General features: G+C 40.3%; 1 protein-coding gene across 44 annotated transcripts in view; it reads left to right on the plus strand.

The window, feature by feature from the left end:
* LOC122562121 (receptor-type tyrosine-protein phosphatase delta) overlaps positions 1-18,827 on the plus strand; it is a 2,454,643-nt gene that overhangs the window by 2,237,990 nt on the left and 197,826 nt on the right. For all 44 annotated transcript variants that reach the window (XM_043714668.1, XM_043714784.1, XM_043714721.1 and 41 more), the window contains 2 exons: positions 1,649-1,918; positions 2,354-2,935. In XM_043714668.1, coding sequence (XP_043570603.1) covers positions 1,649-1,918; positions 2,354-2,935 — 852 coding nt within the window. The remainder of the gene's footprint in view (positions 1-1,648; positions 1,919-2,353; positions 2,936-18,827) is intronic.

Here is an 18,827-nt window from a genome sequence, read left to right on the forward strand (position 1 = left end):
GAATGTGCTTTGGGATGCATGGCAAGTTGTAGTCTGCTAAACTGGTCAGTGTTCCTGTTCTGTTATTCTCACTGATGCCTGTTGCTCATAGAAAGCCACCAAATTCAGAGTGTTGTGCTATTTATTACAAAGCTTTCAAAAGCATGATTAAATAGGCCTTATTGTTCGGTTTCTGTTTTCTATTGAAAAAGATTACATCATCTTGTCCTGCAAATTCTCAATTAATATTCACTGCTTTCCGCTTTTTATTTGTACCGTCTGCTCTTAAAAATTGCTTGCTCCGTTAGCCATGCTGCCAATCATCATTGCTCACAAGGTCATAATGGGTCACTGCAAAAAGAAAAACCTTGCAGCGTTTTTTTTTAAACTGAAAAAACAACCTCTTGTATATTGCAAAATAATCAATCTGGGGAAAAGACTATCAATGGTATTTAGTTACACATTTACGTGCAAATGCTTCTTTTCAAATATTTTATCTGGTTTGAACTTTTGTCTTGGCCTATGCTAGTGAGTTTTAAAGCAGATTTAATCTCCAATGTTGCACATGCAACTAAGTTTGAAGTAATGACACAGGCATTTGAGCAAAACGTATTTTACAAACTATGCAGGAACACTGATTATAATGCTTTCTTAAACTTTCAGTCTCTTGTTCCCTGTACGTTGTCCAGTCTCATCAATATGCTTGCGTGTTATATGTTTTAATTGCCAACATGACTTATTTGCAGTAACACTGATTGCAAATAACCCTAATGTGTTAATGTAACTTGCTGTAGCTTCTGCTTAATGAGAATGCTTGGTCCATGTTGAATGCTGTTAGCGAAACCTTGCTTCTTGGTCCTATCTTTTCCTACATTAGATTTAAGGTGTAACACTACAGTACTAGCATAACCTAATATGCCCCTGGTCAGTCCCTTCCTCTTCCTCTCTTCCTGTTCTCCTCTCCCAACACGTCCCAATTCTCCCCTATATTTTTGACTTTGACTTTGTTTTACTTTTCAGTTCTGTTTTATTTCTTTAATGTTTTCCCTGCCACCTTCCCAACTGACTTCAGCATGGTGGTGTATATATATATATGTACCAGTCAACCACATGCTTGCTTGCATGACCAGAACCAATCGAAGTACCAGGCTTTGCCTTGTTTTTCTAATGTGCATATATGTTTACATGTTAGTGTGAGGTCTTGAAGCTGCATCCACTTTGAGTCTGAAAGCAATCGAGTTGCACTTTCAATGTATTGTAGATGATGTGTACCAGGGCTCTGATGTGACAATGTGGTCATGCACATTTACTCACATCAACTGGAAGTATACAGCATTGAAGTTGATTTTGTACTCAACTCAAGCATGCTGTCGATCCTCCAGTTCTGTGCATATTTATTAATATATCTTCTGCATGGTGTATGTGTATTGTTAGTCTGTAGTTCAGTCCAATGTGGGAACCTGATAGGTTTGATCTAAACTTGTACAAGATTAGAACTGATGCAAACATAATTGAAAAATTCTGTTAGTAATAATTTGTTTCTTTATTGGCTCATGTGTAATGTAGATCTATGTTGAAATAAGTATCTATAGAGTGCATGTAGCTTAAAAAGTGTGTAGACAAAGTGCTCTTTTTGTACATGTTATTACCTTTTTGTGTTTTGTTCCAGTTCGCCGTGTCCCACCAAGATTTTCTATTCCTCCGACAAGCCACGAGATTATGCCTGGTGGAAGTGTAAATATCACTTGTGTTGCTGTGGGATCCCCAATGCCTTATGTGAAATGGATGCTGGGAGCAGAAGACCTGACTCCTGAGGATGACATGCCAATTGGACGAAACGTCCTGGAGCTGAACAACGTCAGAGAGTCTGCAAATTATACCTGTGTTGCCATGTCGACACTCGGAGTCATTGAAGCATTTTCTGAGGTCACAGTTAAAGGTAATTAACAAATACTTTTTAAAAGCAAAGGCGGGAAGCAAGCTTTACTTTGTTTACATAGTGTCTAATTTTTGCACTGCCAGATATAAAACTCTTAAACAAAAATTGTAAAATAAAGTAGCATTTACTTGAATTGCAGTTATAATATGCAGTAGATATTACATTTGTTCCTCTTCGTATAATCAGTGTTCATGGCTAATTAAGCTAGTATCGATGCAGCACGTTCCAGTTTCCAGTATATTTCAATTAAATGTTGCTAAGTCTTCTAATAAAGCAAATATATAATAATGGATCTTCGAATTTTTATTTCCAGGATTAAACTTGGAACATCAGTGAATTCATTTTGTAGTAAAGAGTAGGCAAATGCTATTAAATTGTATGTATTAAAATATTAACACATCTAAAGTTGTGCATATAACATGCTTATATCTACAGCTTTGCCAAAACCCCCAGGCACACCTGTTGTAACTGAAACTACAGCGACGAGTGTCACATTGACTTGGGATTCGGGAAATCCGGAGCCTGTGGCTCACTATATTGTACAACACAAGCCCAAGCATTCAGATGGACCGTTTCAAGAGATTGATGGGGTGGCTACAACACGATACAGTGTTGGAGGACTAAGCCCTTACTCGGATTATGAGTTCAGAGTCATTGCAGTGAATAATATTGGGCAAGGCCCACCAAGTGAACCGGTAGAAACACGAACAGGTGAGCAGGCCCCTTCCAGCCCACCTCGCTCTGTGCAAGCCCGCATGCTGAGCACTACCACTATGTTAATTCAATGGGAGGAGCCAGAGGAGGCAAACGGTCAGATCCGTGGATACAGAGTTTATTATACTATGGATCCACAACAGCATATTAACAACTGGCAGAAGCACAATGTAGATGACAGTATGCTGACAACAATTGCAAACCTGACCCCAGAGACTACTTATACCATCCGTGTGCTGGCTTTCACTTCTGTTGGGGATGGACCACATTCACCTGAAATACAGGTTAAAACTCAACAAGGAGGTGAGTTATCTCTACTTGGGCATTTCTGTGCTCTAGTTTTATACTGTGGAGATGCTGGTGTTGGACTGGGATGGACAAAGTCAAAAGTCACACGACACCAGGTGAGAGTCCAAAAGGTTTATTTGAAATCATAGTCTTTCAGAGCAACTTCACCTGATGAAGGAGCAATGTTCCAAAAGTTTGTGATTTTACATAAACCTGTTGGACTATAAACTAGTGTTGTGTGACTTCTGACTTAGTTTCATGCTTCATATTTTCCTACTGTTAAATGTTCATTTATATTTTTTATAGATTACAAATTTTGTTTCTTGTGTGTTGTGAAACATTATACCCATGGTGTGGAATTTGCAAGCCATTTTTGTGAGCAATGCGGTTTTATTTATGGACAATATAGGACCGCAGTAGTGGTGCGGGGAAGATACCTTGTTTTTTTAATTAATTATGGTCTTTACAGAAATGAAGGAATACAGCCAAATGTAGTGAGAATAAAAAAAGAAAAATCCAATCCCATTCTCCTCCAAAGCAAAAGCTTTTTGTCTGAAATGTGCAACATAAGCAGGTACATACCCAGAGAATCTTTGGTAAAGTTGATAGTTCAGAATATGGGAAACATTTTTTGTGCAGAGGGTGATGTATGTATTGAATGAGCTGCCAGAGGAAGTGGTGAAGGCTGGTACAATTACAACATTTAAGAGGCATCTGAATGGTTATATAAATAGGAAGGGTTAGAGGGATATAGGTCAAGTGCTGGCAAATGGGACTAGATTAGTTTAGGATATCTGGTCGGCCTGGACGAGTTGGAACAAAAAGGTCTGTTTCTGTGCTGTACATCTCTATGATTCCATGACTGTATGAAAGGAAGGAAATTCATCGGAGGAAAATGGGAATATGGAATCCAGAACACAGAGATCTGCCCTGAGCTTACTGAATTATGATGCAGATTCAAGGGACTGAATTGTCTACTTCTCCTAAATTATAAATTGGTATCCATTTTTACAGCATAGTGAGACAGAAAGCACAAGTGGCAGAAGAGAGAATGCCAACTCGAACTCAGCTTCACTGTTGTAATTTTTACCAAATTTCATGGGCAAGTAAAAATTTCTACAGAAGATAGAAGTGGAGTTTTAGGTGAAATAAATAATGAGACACATTTAACTATTAATGCATATGTTAATGAAAAGTTTGTTATTACATGAATTGAGTGATGTCTAGGAATTAGAGAGACAAAACTGGTGGCAGTTTGATTGTTTGGCGATCAGCAGAGTGCTGTGTCTCAGATATCTGGACAGAGTTTGTTTGAATTTTTGATTGACTAAGAGATTTTAACTTGAGCGCAAGCAGAATGAAATTTTGATTTGTTGACACAAAGGCCTAAATTTTTGGAACAACTTTGGCACAGTTTGACTTAGGCAGAATGGCACTAGCACCTATCCAGGAGCAGATCACCATTACAAACAGGCGATTAGATTAGATTACTTACAGTGTTGAAGCAGGCCCTTCGGCCCAACAAGTCCACACACCGACCCACTGAACAGCAACCCACCCAGACCCATTCCCCTACATTTACCCCTTCACCTAACACTACGGGCAATTTAGCGTGGCCAATTCACCTACCTGCACATTTTGTTTGGGCTGTAGTAGGAAACCGGAGCACCTGGAGGAAACCCACGCAGACACTGAGAGAATGTGCAAACTCCACACAGTCAGTTGCCTGAGGCGGGAATTGAACCCGGGTCTCTGGCACTGTGAGGCAGCAGTGCTAACCACTGTGCCACTGTGCTGCGATGTAATGATATAATTTATACAATTTAATCAGGCTCACTGAATAGACTTTAAATGCATGGCAGTTGTCAAGAATGGTTGTAAAAACACATCTGTTTCATGAATGCCCTTTAGGGAAGGAAATCTGCCATTCTTTAACCCTTCTGGCCTACATGTGACTCCAAACCCAAAGCAGTATGATTGACACTTAACTGCCTCAAGACATAGCTGAGCAAGCCATTCAGTTTAAGAACAGTTCAGCTGGATTGTTTTCCTTCAGTCGGCACTGACCCAATTGAAGAAATTGCTGTAAATCCAAGGTATGGGATTAAGGCAGGGACAATGGGATATGTCAGAATAGAGCTCCTGTTCAACAAGAATATTCATTTCCAAGTGTTAATGTGTTCTTGCTGTTCTTTGCCTGGAAAGAATTCCAGTTGGAGAACCAGGACCAACATCGATGTGATGTACTCAGCAATCCACAGAATCACAGAATTGTTACACACAGAAGAAGGCCTTTCAGCTCGTCATGCTTGCATCAGTTCTGTTATCCAGTGCCAATCTCCTGCCTTTTTCCCATATTCATGTGAACCTTTTCTATTCATTTAGTTTGCTTCCATGCCATCATTCTATGATATGTATTTTATTTTGACCTAATTGTACTGTTTTTTATGTTAGAAGTATAACTTTAAGTCAGACATTTTTTAAAATGAACAAACTGCAAATTATTCATTATTTTGGTCGAGTGCCTGGTTGACAGATAATTGTTAATTTTGACTGTGTTTATAAAAGAGTAGTCTATGTTGTTGGACCTGAAGTTTACTTTAATTATTTGGTGAATATGCTTTGGTACTTTGTGAGTTGATAATTTTCCTGCACACTCAAGTGGGAAGGTGTGTGTGTATGTGTGTCAGTCATCTGTAGAGAGACATACAACATGGAAGCACACCCTCCAACCCATGCTGAACAGAATTCCAATTTAATCCCAAACTAAACTAGTCCCACCTGCCTGCTCCTGGCCCATATCCCTTCAAACCTCTCCTACTCACGTACTTATCGAATGGTCTTTAAACATTGTAGTTTGACCCACATCCACCACCACTTCAGAAAGTTCATTCCATAAGTGGACCACCCACTGTGCAAAAAAAAAATTACCTCTCATGTCTTTTTAAAATCTCTCTTCTTTCACCTTAAAATGTGCCTTGTAATGCCCTACCTTAGGAAGAAGACAACTACCATTAACTATATTGACCCATCATTATTTTATCAAGTTATATAAGGTCACTTCTCAACCTCCTACACTCCAGTGAAATAAGTCCCAGCCTATCCAGTTGTTCTTTGTAACTCAAACCTTCCGTACCCGGCAACATCCTGAGTAATTCTTGTCTGAACCCTCTATAGTTTATTAATATCCTTCCTATAGCTAGGTGTGTCCCACACCACCTCAACATGACTTCCCAGCTCCTGAACTCAAAGGACTGAGCAATGAATGCAAAATGCCTTTTGAACCACCCAGTTTATATGTGATACAAATTTCAAAGAATTATGTGCCTGAACCCCAAGGTTTGTCTTTTCTACAACACTACACAAGGTCCTACCATTAATTGTACAAGTCCAACAATTGTTTCTTTTACGAAAATGCAGTGTCTCGCATTTATCAATATTGAACTCCATCTGCCATTTTTCAGCTCATTATCCGATTTAATCAAGATCCCTTTGTAATCTTAGAAAACCTTCTTCACTATCGAACTATACCACCAATTTTGGTTTTGTCTGCAAACTTACCAACCATGCCTTCTATATTCTCATCCAAATCATTTATATAAATGACAAACAAAAGAGGAGCCAGAACGGATCCCTGTGGAACACAACTGGTGACAGGCCTCCAGTCCAAAAAGCAACGCTCTACACCACACTCTGTCTCTTGATGTTAAGCTAATTATGTATCTTATTCAAGCTCACCCTGAATTCCATGTGATCTAACTTTACCAACATGTTGATGAGTTTGTCAGTATGGTTTCCAAGTTCACTGATGCGTTTTGAATAATAACCATAATGTGGGGCAGTGTTAGAAGTGATAACTTGATCCTCTCATTAAAAATTACAGGAGGGAGGAGCAGTGGAAATTACAGGAAGAAGAGGATGTTGGGAAGGTTTGAGGGAGGGGTGTGGGTAGGCTGCTAACTCCTGGAAGTGAAGTCAGCAGTGAGCCACCAGACAAGGAGCCAGCCCCTGCAACCATAGCTTGAAGGAGCTCCTCCACCATCAGTGGAGATCTGGTCCTTGGAAGCTGCCGGTTTACCTGATTGACTCTGCTGCAGTAGTACCAACAGTGCCACTAGCTCTGCAGGGGACACTGCTGGTACTGCAACAGGCCAACAAAGGACCCCGGACTGCACTGGGATATTGGCTCAGGGAGGATTTTGAAAGCTTCAGGAAGATAAGACCCGTACAGTGGTTCAGAATAGACGAATGGGAAGAAATTCGCCTGAAAGTATCTTCAGCTAGGAGGATGTCCCAGATGTGCAAAGGGCACTTCTTGAAGGTAGTACCTTCTTTTCTCCTGTCATTTTTTTTTTAAACTTCTTTACAAGCACTGTCTGCCCAGTTGCCCGCATCTGTTGTATTTTAGTATCAGAAATGTTCAATCAGCTTCTCACAAACTCAGTTAATCCTTAAATTATTTCCTTGCATTTTGTGTGAGGGCTGACAATTTTAATCCTGTCACCTCCCAGTTTAGTGAGAATGAACTTGGAGGTGTGGGCAGAGGTGGTGTTCTGCCCTTTATTACATGCCCACTTGCTGAAAACACATGCTGTTGGGGCGGGTGTGGAGGTCATGTAATATCCAGCCCCTCCTCTCTTATTTTGAATCTTTCCAAAATTCGACCAAAACTGGTGTTCTTTAAAGTGGAAGGCAATGTTATTACTTTGCCTTTCAAAAATGTGACTTATTTATCATTTTAAATCTCAGCAAGATTAAACAACTTTCAACTGTATTGGGATCTGTGGCATAACATACAAATCACAGAAAAAAAAACAAATGTCCGTCTGTCTGGTTGAGCTTGCTCACTGAACTAAGACGCATCCTAAGTGCTTGTGGGATGTACACAGGAGAAGTGCAGATCAGTGCATTATTCTTTAGCAAGGCTTACTTCCTGAACAGACTTTGTATACCTGGTTACACACTTCTTTGTGAGCTGTGCTTTGAACTACCAAGACAAGTCTTTCAAGGTTCTTGGCTATTCACTTGAGGTTTCACATTGGGTGTTGAATTTAAAACCAGCCATTTTAGATTACTTACAGTGTGGAAACAGGCCCTTCAACCCAACAAGTCCACACCGACCCTCCGAACAGCAACCCACCCAGACCCATTCCCCTACGTTTACCCCTTCACCTAACACTACGGGCAACTTAGCATGGCCAATTTACCTAACCTGCACATTTTTGGACTGCGGGAGGAAACCAGAACACGTGGAGGAAACCCACACAGACACGGGGAAAATGTGCAAACTCCACACAGACAGTTGCCTGAGGTGGAAATTGAACCTTGGTCTCTGGCGCTGTGAGGCAACAGTGCTAACCACTGTGTCACCGTGCCGCCCATAAATTTACCCCATGAATTGTAGGAAGCAAAGCACGTTTTATTTTAAATGAGTTCATAGAATGTGGATGTCACTTATTGATTGCCCAACTCTAATTGCCCATTTAAGAGGTAACCACATTGCTGTCGGTATGAAGGCATATGTAGACCAGATGGGTTTTTCTAACAAGCAAAATGATTTCATGGAGTCTTAATTTATAATATTTATAAAATTGAAATCCCACCATCCGCCATGGTGAGATTCTAAACTGATCCCCAGAATATAATACACTTAGTCAGGGGAAGTATAGAGTAGGGGAATGGGTCTGGCTGGATTACTCTTCGGAGGGTCAGTGTGGACTTGTTGAACCAAATGGCCTGTTTCCACACTGTAGGGATTCTATGATCATAGTGAGGAGGGTAATCTTAGACTACAGGAGAATACAGTCAGGCTGGTCAGATGGGCTGGCCACTGGCAAATGGAATTCAATCTGAATAAGTGTGAGGTGATGCACATGGGCAGAATAAACAAGGCAAGGAAATACATGATGAAAGATCAAAGGGACCTTGCCGTCCAAGCATTCCAATCCCTTAAGGGATGAGGACATGTAGATAAAATGGTTAGGAAGGCATTTGGTATGTTTGCCTTTATTACTCGCGGCATAAGACTTTAAGGGCAGGGAGATTATGCTGAAACTGTATAAAACATCAGTAGGCCATAGCTAGGATATTGTGTGCATTTCTGGAATCCTCATTATGGGAGAGATGTTATGGCACTGGAGAGGATGCAGAGGATTATGCTTGGGCTGGAGCCTTGTGGTTAGGAAAAGATATTTGATAAACTGAGATTATTTTCCTGAGAACATAGGAGATTGAGATGTATAATCTTTTGAGTAGCATAGTTAGGGTAGACAGGAGGAAACTTTTCTCCTTAATAGACACGTCATTGACCAGGAGCACAGATTTAAGGTAAGGGGCAAAAGGCTGAGAGATAGGAGGAAAATCGTTTTTACTCAGAGGGTAGTGGGAATCTGGAACTCGCTCTCTGCAAAGGTGTTAGAGGCAGAAACTCTCACAATATTTAAGAAGTCCACTTGCCATGTCAAACATACAAGGCCAGAGGCCAAGTGCAGGAAAATATGATTAGAATAGTTACATGTTTGTTTCTAATCTGCGCAGACACAATGGGCAAGGAATCTGTGCTGTTAGGGCCTTTATGGCTCTAACATTACCTGGGTTTCTGGAGTAATAATCTAGTGATAATATCGCAAGGCCATCACCTGCCCATGTACCAAAATAAGCCATTTTAGAGGAGAGGTAAATGCAGAGTGAATAATAGAGAACAACATTGCAAGGGAGGTCAGGAATCCTGGCTCAGCTTTCTGCAGATCTCTGTGTTGATGTTGATTTGGATTCGAGATTCTGAACAAGATTACAATTTGTCAAAGCTGATGAAGCTATAAGCCAGTTGATGTCATTGGAGTTATTTTAACACTTAAACTCATCGCATCTGAAGTAACTTATCATGATTTAACTGGAAATTCTCAGAAATGTTTTACAACTCTGTGTTGCAAATTGTTTAATGAGATGTACTGTAAAGTGCACTTTACATTTGTAGTATATAATTAAAATTAAATAAAGAAACACAATTACCTGCCCATGTGATTCATAATAGACACCAATTATTTTTGAGACTGTGCCCCCCCAATCAAGTATGACTTTGAGAGTCTGGGCCAGCTCTGCAATCTTACAATGGTTTTAATTGTTGTCCCGAAATGTTCATGTAGCCTATACCCTTCCACAGCTGTTTGGTTTTGAAAGAGGCAGCCTGGAATTCCAGAAGGAATTCTGTCTACCCACAATTGTGGACCTGAAATCTCATAGTCTAATTGCCCATTTGGTACCTACATGTAGTGGAACTGAGTCTACTACAACGGAGTCTATACAATTGAGTCTGTGAATGCTCTTAACAGACAAGGCATCCCAACGCTACACTTCATTAGGCATATTCAGGTCTTTCTTGATCAAAATGTTAAAAAACATTCATCTTAGAATAGGTTTGGGTGCAACAGGATAGAGCAAGGTGCTTTCATATAAACAGCACTTTTCAAGATCTTTGTAAACCCCAAAACACTTGGTCAATAATGTTGTTTTTCGAGTGCAGTCAGGATACTGTGTGAAAACAGATGCTTATAAATAGCACGGAAACAAGTGACCAATAAAACTCTTCCAAGGATGTCGATTGAAGGTAAATTTTGCTCTGGAGAGCAGGAAAACTCACCTATTCTTCAAGCCATACCCTGCAATTGTTTACAACCATTTAACATGCCGTTCAGACCATCAGCTTAAAATCCCCATTGCATCACAGCTTCAAAACTGAAGTGCTCTCTCAGAACTGTAATATAGTTAGAGCAGAGATCAGTGGAATTCACCAGAAAGTGGTCCTTCACGAACAAAGGCCAAATTGGTGTCATGAAAAATTTTAATTTGGCCACAAGTAGAATTTTACAAATACTTAGAGTCACGGCAAGTTATTTCTTCAAAGAAATCTTGATATGGGAAACACACAAGAACAAGTCAAGAATAAACGTAGTGGTAGTATTACAGCCAGGAAAATGTTCAATAATTTACTAACTCTGTCCTTACCTGCCTCACTGTCCATCCAGCATTGTCTGTCACTGTCCTATTTCCCAGCTTTTGATTCACTGCCCCTCACACTCTTCATCCTAAATGCTGTTCACCCCTCCCATTCATTGCCTTTCTTAAATTCTTTGCTAATATGTGGGTATAACTGAAAATGCCAGCTTTTGTTGTCCACCTCTAATTGCATCTGAACCGAGTGGTTTGCTCGTGCTAATACAGAAGGCAGTTAAGAGTCTAATTGCTGTTGATGTGGAGTTACATATAGGCCAGAACAGATAAGGATGGCAGATTTCCCTGCCTAAAGGGCATTAGTGAACCAGGAGGGTTTTTACAACAATTGATCATTAAATGATCAATGGACGTCAATTATATGGCCATTACTGAGACTAGCTTCATTTCCCAGTTTATTCATTGAATTCAAATTGTCCCAGCCACTGTACTGAGACTTGAACCCATGTCCCCAAAGCTGGCTTGGTTTTCTGGATAATTGTTCCGGTGACATTACCACTATGTCGCCATCTCTTTAAGCTTTGCTTGCCAACCATCCCACTATGTCATTCTCCTGGCTGGAATCCTCACTATGAGGCAGTGAGGCAGCAAGCGGGCACCAGGAAAGACAAGTGTGTGGGCCATAAACACAGAGAGCCATGACATGACAACTGTAGGTTGTAAATTTGAGTGTGTCAGAGCCCTCTACTTTCTGACTCTGAGACAACAGCGCCTGCACTGAGGCAAGAAGTTGGACCTGATATTCGAGACAGGAGTTCAACCTGGGCTGACATCCAGGTGATAAACTAGATATGCGCATAACAGGCACAATCCTTCTCAGAGGAGGCCAATGAAAAATACTTGTATGGGCAGCTAGGAAAAAATAATGGCTGATGAACAATTAAACCATTAAAATGGAATTTAGTGAAATTAATGTGTAATGTGTTGTTGTGAAATCTGGAGTTAACAAAATCAGTAACATACTCTTGAATTTGGCTTCTTTCTGACCATCACACTTGTAACGAAAACTGACAATTGGTTTTGCTCAAAGTATCTGACAGCTGTATATCCTTAACATTCATAACATGTGGGCGGCACTGCTGCCTCACAGCGCCAGAGACTCGGGTTCAATTGCTGCCTCAGGCGACTGTCTGTGTTAGTTTGCACATTCAAACCACTATAAATGCCGGAGGAAACATCACAGAAGCGCTTCACAGGAGGCTCCCAAGCACTGAAGATGTCACCTAGACAGGGGACAAAACGTCTGCAACACAAATTCCCAGCTCGGCGAACAGAACCACAACAACGACCACCCGAGCTACAAATCTTCTCACAAAGTTTGCACATTCTCCCTGTGTTTGTGGGTTTCTTCCGGGTGCTCCAGTTTCCTTCCACAGTCCAAAAATGTGCAGGTTAGGTGAATTGGCCATGCTAAATTGCCCGTAGTGTTAGGTGAAGGGGTAAATGTAGGGGAATGGGTCTGGGTGGGTTGTGCTTCGGCGGGTCGGCGTGGGCTTGTTGGGCCGAAGAGCCTGTTTCCACACTGTAATGTAATCTAATTCAGATTAAAGCTCAAACTGATATGTCACACCCTATTTGTGGAAAATCAAGATGCACTAAACAAAGAAGGATTGTTGCTAGTAATACTCCTTTCAACCATCTCAATAGTTGTGAAGAGTTACATGCAACAACATTTGCCCAGTACAAACTCTTTCTCTGCATCTATATTGTGATATACCTAATACTTTTAAGTACTTTACAGCGGTCATCCATAAACCATCTAAAATCATGGGAGTACAAACCATGTTTATGTTACCTGTCCACCATATTTAATAATTTATCAATGATACACTGTAAACTGTACTCCAGATAGGCTCCTCTTCAAAGATCTGCATGACTGAAGGATCACTTCTGAATACAAAATTGATTGAAATACAGAAATTTATTTCATTTATGGTTCTAGTTAATTTTTGACCCTCACATGAATTTCTAGTGCTTTGCGTCTTCAATCCTTTTGCTGATCCTGGTCATGCTCGAATTAAAAGCAGTCTAATTTATCACACTTGGATCCCAAACAAATAATCACATTTGGATCTGCTTTGGTCTGTCACTTAGGTTATTCATATTCAATTGTAACTCACTGCTTCCATTCACACAACAGATTGTGCCCTCCAAACTCAATGCCATTTGGAAACTTGGGGTGTGTAACTTCTTGTTCTGTCATTTAGCTTATTAAAATATGTGGTAAATATCGCAATTGGCAGTACAGAACTGTTGAGGAAGACCATTTGCCTCCAAGCAGAAAAGCCTCCATAACGGTGGCCTCTGATTCTGGAAATTTTAATCTTTACAAATAACCGCTTAGTGCAGACCTTTAACAAATGCTGAACTGAACGTTAATTTGAATGACAGAAACACTTTCCACCTTCTTTCTGGGTTAAATCTTCAAGTAGTTCAACCATATTCATCAACATGGCCTATCGTGCAGAAGGACAATTACAGCATGATTGGTTGACTTGGATGAACTCTCTTATAAATATGGTTATGTGAATTTATAAAATAAATATAAAATCACAGAAAAACAGTAAAAGAAAAAAATGACTAAAGAGATTAGTAGCGAATTTAACTGAATTACTCTCAAAAAGAGCTTTTGCAAACTCAGTGGTCCAAATGGCCACCTCTTGTGCCGTACTCTTCAATGATTATTGAAATGCACAGTCTGTGTTCAATTAACATTTATTGGGAGTTTTCAGTCACTCAGGTTGTGAAACTATCAGTTTAGCCCGAAACACAGAGAATGCTGGAGGAACTGAGCAGGACCGGCAGCATCTGTGGAAAGAGAAACAGTTAATGTTTCAAATCTGGTATGACTCTTCTTCTGAACCTTTTCAGTTCAGATGCTTGAAAACCAGTAGTCATTGTTGAGAATGGCTGAGATTTCACACTTGTCTCAACTCAGTGCATCCCAATCTTTCTGATTTGTACAATCTCTCTCTCCTGTTGTGGACCAGGCCAGACCCCCTCAAAACACTTAAGAAGGTAGCCCAGACCCTAACTTTTTGTTATTTTAAAGGCAGATGTGAAGTGGACATCCCAGGTGTGATGCAGCTGGTCAAACCACTCGGCTTTCAGCAAAATAGAATTTATTTACACACTACGGTTGAAACACAAACAAAAGAAAACAGAATTTTGAATAACTTAATTATTTGGAAAACCAACTGACTCGAAATGGCAACTTAACAAAGGAAGTGTTCCAATACTCCCCACATGCCAAAAACACACCGCTTGCAAATGGTAAATTTGAACTCAGGTTCTTACAGACAGGAAGGATTGTAGAGAAAAGAGTTGGACAAAAAAGATCTATGAAGCATGGACCTTTTCTCACTGTAGCTGCTTCTATGGGTCATCAGCAGTTTTACTCTGCCTGCTAAAAATAAACCAAAAGTAGAAAAAAATCTGAACTGGGAGAGCTGGCCACTCCCCTTTCATTGTACAACTGTTTTCAAAAAGAGCCAAGATCTCCTCTGATTGTTGAATTAGACAGTTTCTGTTACTATTTCGGCACCACTGCCTTTACAACCTCTCTTGAAAAAAAAACCAAAGACAAAATAACTTCGTCACACTCCTTTGAGCCACTTGAGAAGATTTTATATTGGCTTGGTCAACAGTATTTGCATCTCTTTTGTTTTTATCAGTCCATCAATTCTGCACACAATAGAGTTTTGAAGTTTCCAGCTGCTGGGCTTCTCATGCCTGTGACCTCTGTTTCGAGAAGTGTAATGAACTTGAACACTCTCCAGAAGATCATGTCGGTGGAAATGGTTTGCTGGAACCTGCAGTCTAAGATCTGTTGCCAACGTACTCGTAAGAATTACCTGGAGCAAACGTCCAGAGCTATTCTATTGCAGTTGTTTCCAGTTGTTCTTATTTCCAGTTAATAAAAGAAAATGTCTTGATTTAAAAGGAATAAGAAAGTAACACTGCTTTTTTAAAGAACGGATGATCGGACATTACATCACTGTCCAAACACTTCCACATCTGAAAAAGATTAGAATTAGTGAAGTTAAATAGTTCGGCAAAGGATTGGGCTTGAAATCTGGGAGTCCCTACTTTATGATCAGAACTGCAGAGAGATGAACTCTCACCTCCAAGCGCACACAAGGTCCAATTTAACTTTTAGAGACAAGGTTGTTTGCATGCTTGGGGTGATGAGGAGGTTTCAGTACCTTGAGGCATTATGGAAAATACCTTGTTTTTTTTCACCTTTTGAGAGGAGACCTGCGAAGGACTCTGACAAGGAGGAGGTTTTCCTTAATCTGATGCTCAAGGAGTCTTAAAACTGTTGAACCTGTGAGCAACCAAGCCCTGCCCTGAAAGACCACGCTGGAGAGAGTTTCCAACCCCCTTGTGATGTTGGTGTTCGCGGGGACTGCAATTTCTTCTTCCTGAAGCCACAGAACATTGGCTCTGAACAAAATGACCCCATTCACTACTCTACAGATGTATTAGCAATGAATTTTCAACATTTTTTCCTCCAGATGACCTTCTATTTAAGTAAGACAAAGTTTACTGCCACTACTTGTCTGTCACTAGTGTGAAATTTTATTTTCCTTGGAGCTCTAAAGTAATGGCTGATATATTTTAAATATAATAAGCTGAACAATTGCTGTCTAATTGACCAGAATTACTCCCTCGACCATGAGGCTCATACAATTGAATATTGGCGCAGGTTTTTATAGACCATTGTCATTCAGTGGTTTGTTTATAATTTGGCAAACCATGCTTGTTTATTGCCGTTGCCTGGAAAAGAACTAAACTGTATCCAAATAATACCTGATTCAGTGCTGCAATGTCTGAGTTGAAAATGATTGTTACTACTGTGTAATAACATTATACCAGAAACTTTGAGCAATATGCTTATTACAAAGTGGTCTTTTTTAAACCTCTTTGACGTTTCCATAGAAAACTTCTTGGTTGCAGAGACTCAAGGCCAGCTGTCTTGACCATTTCTCTGAAGCCGCCGAGATGGCATCTCTCCTTTTTGGCAGAAATCATAGTCTCATCCCTAATGTTACCTGAACTGCAGCCAGAACCAATTGCGAGCGAGGATTGTAGGAATAGGGATAGGTCACTCAGACACTGGTGTTCATTGTATCAATCAACTTCATCATGACAATTCTTTTAACTGCATCTGCTCTTGTATCCTGTCAAAAATTCTAGTAGTCTCAGCTCTGCAAATTTCAAAAGACTTAGCTTCTGCAGCATTTTTGGGGAGTGAATTTTCCAAACTTTTGACCACTTTATACAAAGAAATTTCTTCTGCCATCATCTAAGTACAGCTTACCTTGAAGAGAAATCTGTAAGTGATACAGACTACAGAGCTGGGACTGCCACTTTGTGGGTATGTTAGTCTCCTGCAATCTTGATCCTGCCTCCTGTCATATCCGGACCAACTGCCGATTATGAATGACAAACAAGGTCACTCACTTCTCAGTCACTGGACTGCCAAATCATGCCCCCAAATGAAGTTTTCTTTTACAAGGATCTTGCTTTGTCTCAATTGTCTGCTGCATTTCTGACATTAGAGAGTCCAGGAAGCACCAAGGATTAGAGGGACCTTGGTGTACATTTGCATCAGTCCCTTAAATTAGCAGGACAAGTGGATAAAGTGGTTAAGAAGGCATTTAGTGTATAGAATTTAAGGGCAGGGAGGTTATGTTGGAACTATGTAAAAACTGGGTTAGGCTACTGCTAGAGTATAGTGTTTAGTTCAGGAATCCACTTTATGGGAGCGATGTGGTACTATAGGTGAGGATGCAAAAGAGATTTACTAGGATGTTGCCTAGGCTGCAGACTATAAATTATGAAGAGAGATTGGTTAAACTGGTGTTGTTTTCTTGAAACAGAGGAGACTGAAAGGGTGACATGATTGAGATCTCTTTTGCCATAGCTACGGTAGACAAGAGGAAGCTTTTCCTTTTGATGAAGAGATCAGTGACCAGGGGCAAAAGATTTAAAATAAGGGCCAGTGATTTAGAGGAAATTTGAGGAGGCTGATGGTAGTCTGGAACTCAGTGCCTGTAAGGTGGTAGAGGCTGAAATCCTCGTAACCTTTAAGAGGTATTCAGATGTACACTTGAAATGCCAAGGCATAGAAGGGTATTTCTGGATTAGAGTGGTGCTGGAAAAGCACAGCAGTTCAGGCAGCATCTGAGGAGCAGGAAAATCGATGTTTCGGGCAAAAGCCCTTTTTACCTAGTTTTTACCATAGAAGGCTATTTGCCAAGTGCTGGAAAATAAGATTTGAATAGTTAGGTGATTGTTTTTGACCAGCATGGACATGATAGGTGGAAGCATCTTTTTTATGTTGTAGACATTTCTGATTCTATGGCACTTCAAAAATACTTCATTCCCTCTGAAAGACTTTGGGATGTCAGTCATAAAAAGGGCTAAAATTTCAAGCTCTCCCTCCCTTTTCCTTTCCTCTCGCTCTTCCCTTTTCTCTCTCCCCACGCCTCATCCTCTCTGTCCCTCTCTATCCCCTTCTGTCTCTTTCCCTCTCAATTTCCCTTCATTCTTCCCTCCCTCTTTCTCTCATTCCTCTCCAAATTGTCTCCCCCTCTCTTTTCTCCTCCTCTCCCTGACTGTTCCCCCAACCATCCCCTCTATCTTCTTTCTCCATCCCTCACTCTCTCCACACCACCTGTCCATTTTCCCTTTCAACCATCTCCATTATTATCTGAGATTTTTGCACCTTTGCCAGATTTTCTGCATGAATGCAAGTTGCCTTTGTCCCCATGCTTTATGCTCGAGGAGACCTCTTAACCAGAATTTTGAAACATAGGAGAGGAGAGATGACGAAAAATCTGAAGAGCTTGGCGTTACGGGAGCAACCAAAAGGAGATTGGGCAATTCAATGAGAAATTCCAAAGAGTAGAACCTGCAATCTGATAGTGCAGCTGATCAGTGATGAGTTAGATGCCAGAATTGGAGTAGTACAGAGATCTTGGAAAGCATTTTGGACTGAATAAAGTTAGATATCGGGGTAAGACCACAGAGTAGTTTGGAAACAAGATTTAATTTTTGCCATATTCCATAGTGTGCCAGGCTGCATCACGTGGTCTAACCTGTGTATTTATACAAATTCAAATTTTGTACACCTAACAAAATGAAGTAACCAAGAATGTGGATTCTAAGTGTCAAGGCACCCATCCTAAAGTAATTGATTTCTATCATTTATACCTTAGGATAAGGGTTCCTTTTGGTAGTATTCAAGACCAAATTATAGATGTGTGCTTTTTTAAAGGCTTTGAGAATGTCCCTCTTTATATCAAATGAATGAAAGCTGATTTCCTGAATTCTCAAGCAGGTCATAAAACTGGGCCAAATTTCACATTTATACAACAGTCTATTGCCTGCATTGAAATGCCACGAGCATCAAATGGATATTGTCACTAATGTTTACTGCTGGTTGAAGGTTTATTCTTCAGGAGAGTATATAATAGTAATAAAGCACAGCCTTGTGTCCTTGTAGACAATGAAGCTGTGCTGCTAGAGATCACAAAGAACCAGGGGACTGAGCATAAATGAAATAATGGTTTGATAATGGTATTGACAAACCCCAGCATTATTAAAATGGCCATTCAAATAGACTCATTCAGCTTGGTTCAAAATCTTTTCCTCATTAGGAGAACATACTGATAGAAGTCCCAGCCACAAATGCACTGAGAGTGCAATTACCATGAATATTGTTGACAGAATGCTTTCCGTAGATAAGCCCAGTCTGATCTCAGTGATTTAATTTAGTGATCAAATTGTTCGGGCATGAAGCCAGAATGTTGGCTGAGATTTTATGATCGCAGTTAGAGGAAAAGGAAGGTCTGTGGGAGAGTCTTTGTAGAGAATTTTTATTCTCCTC

Source organism: Chiloscyllium plagiosum, chromosome 2, assembly GCF_004010195.1.
Source record: "Chiloscyllium plagiosum isolate BGI_BamShark_2017 chromosome 2, ASM401019v2, whole genome shotgun sequence".
NCBI lineage: Eukaryota > Metazoa > Chordata > Chondrichthyes > Orectolobiformes > Hemiscylliidae > Chiloscyllium > Chiloscyllium plagiosum.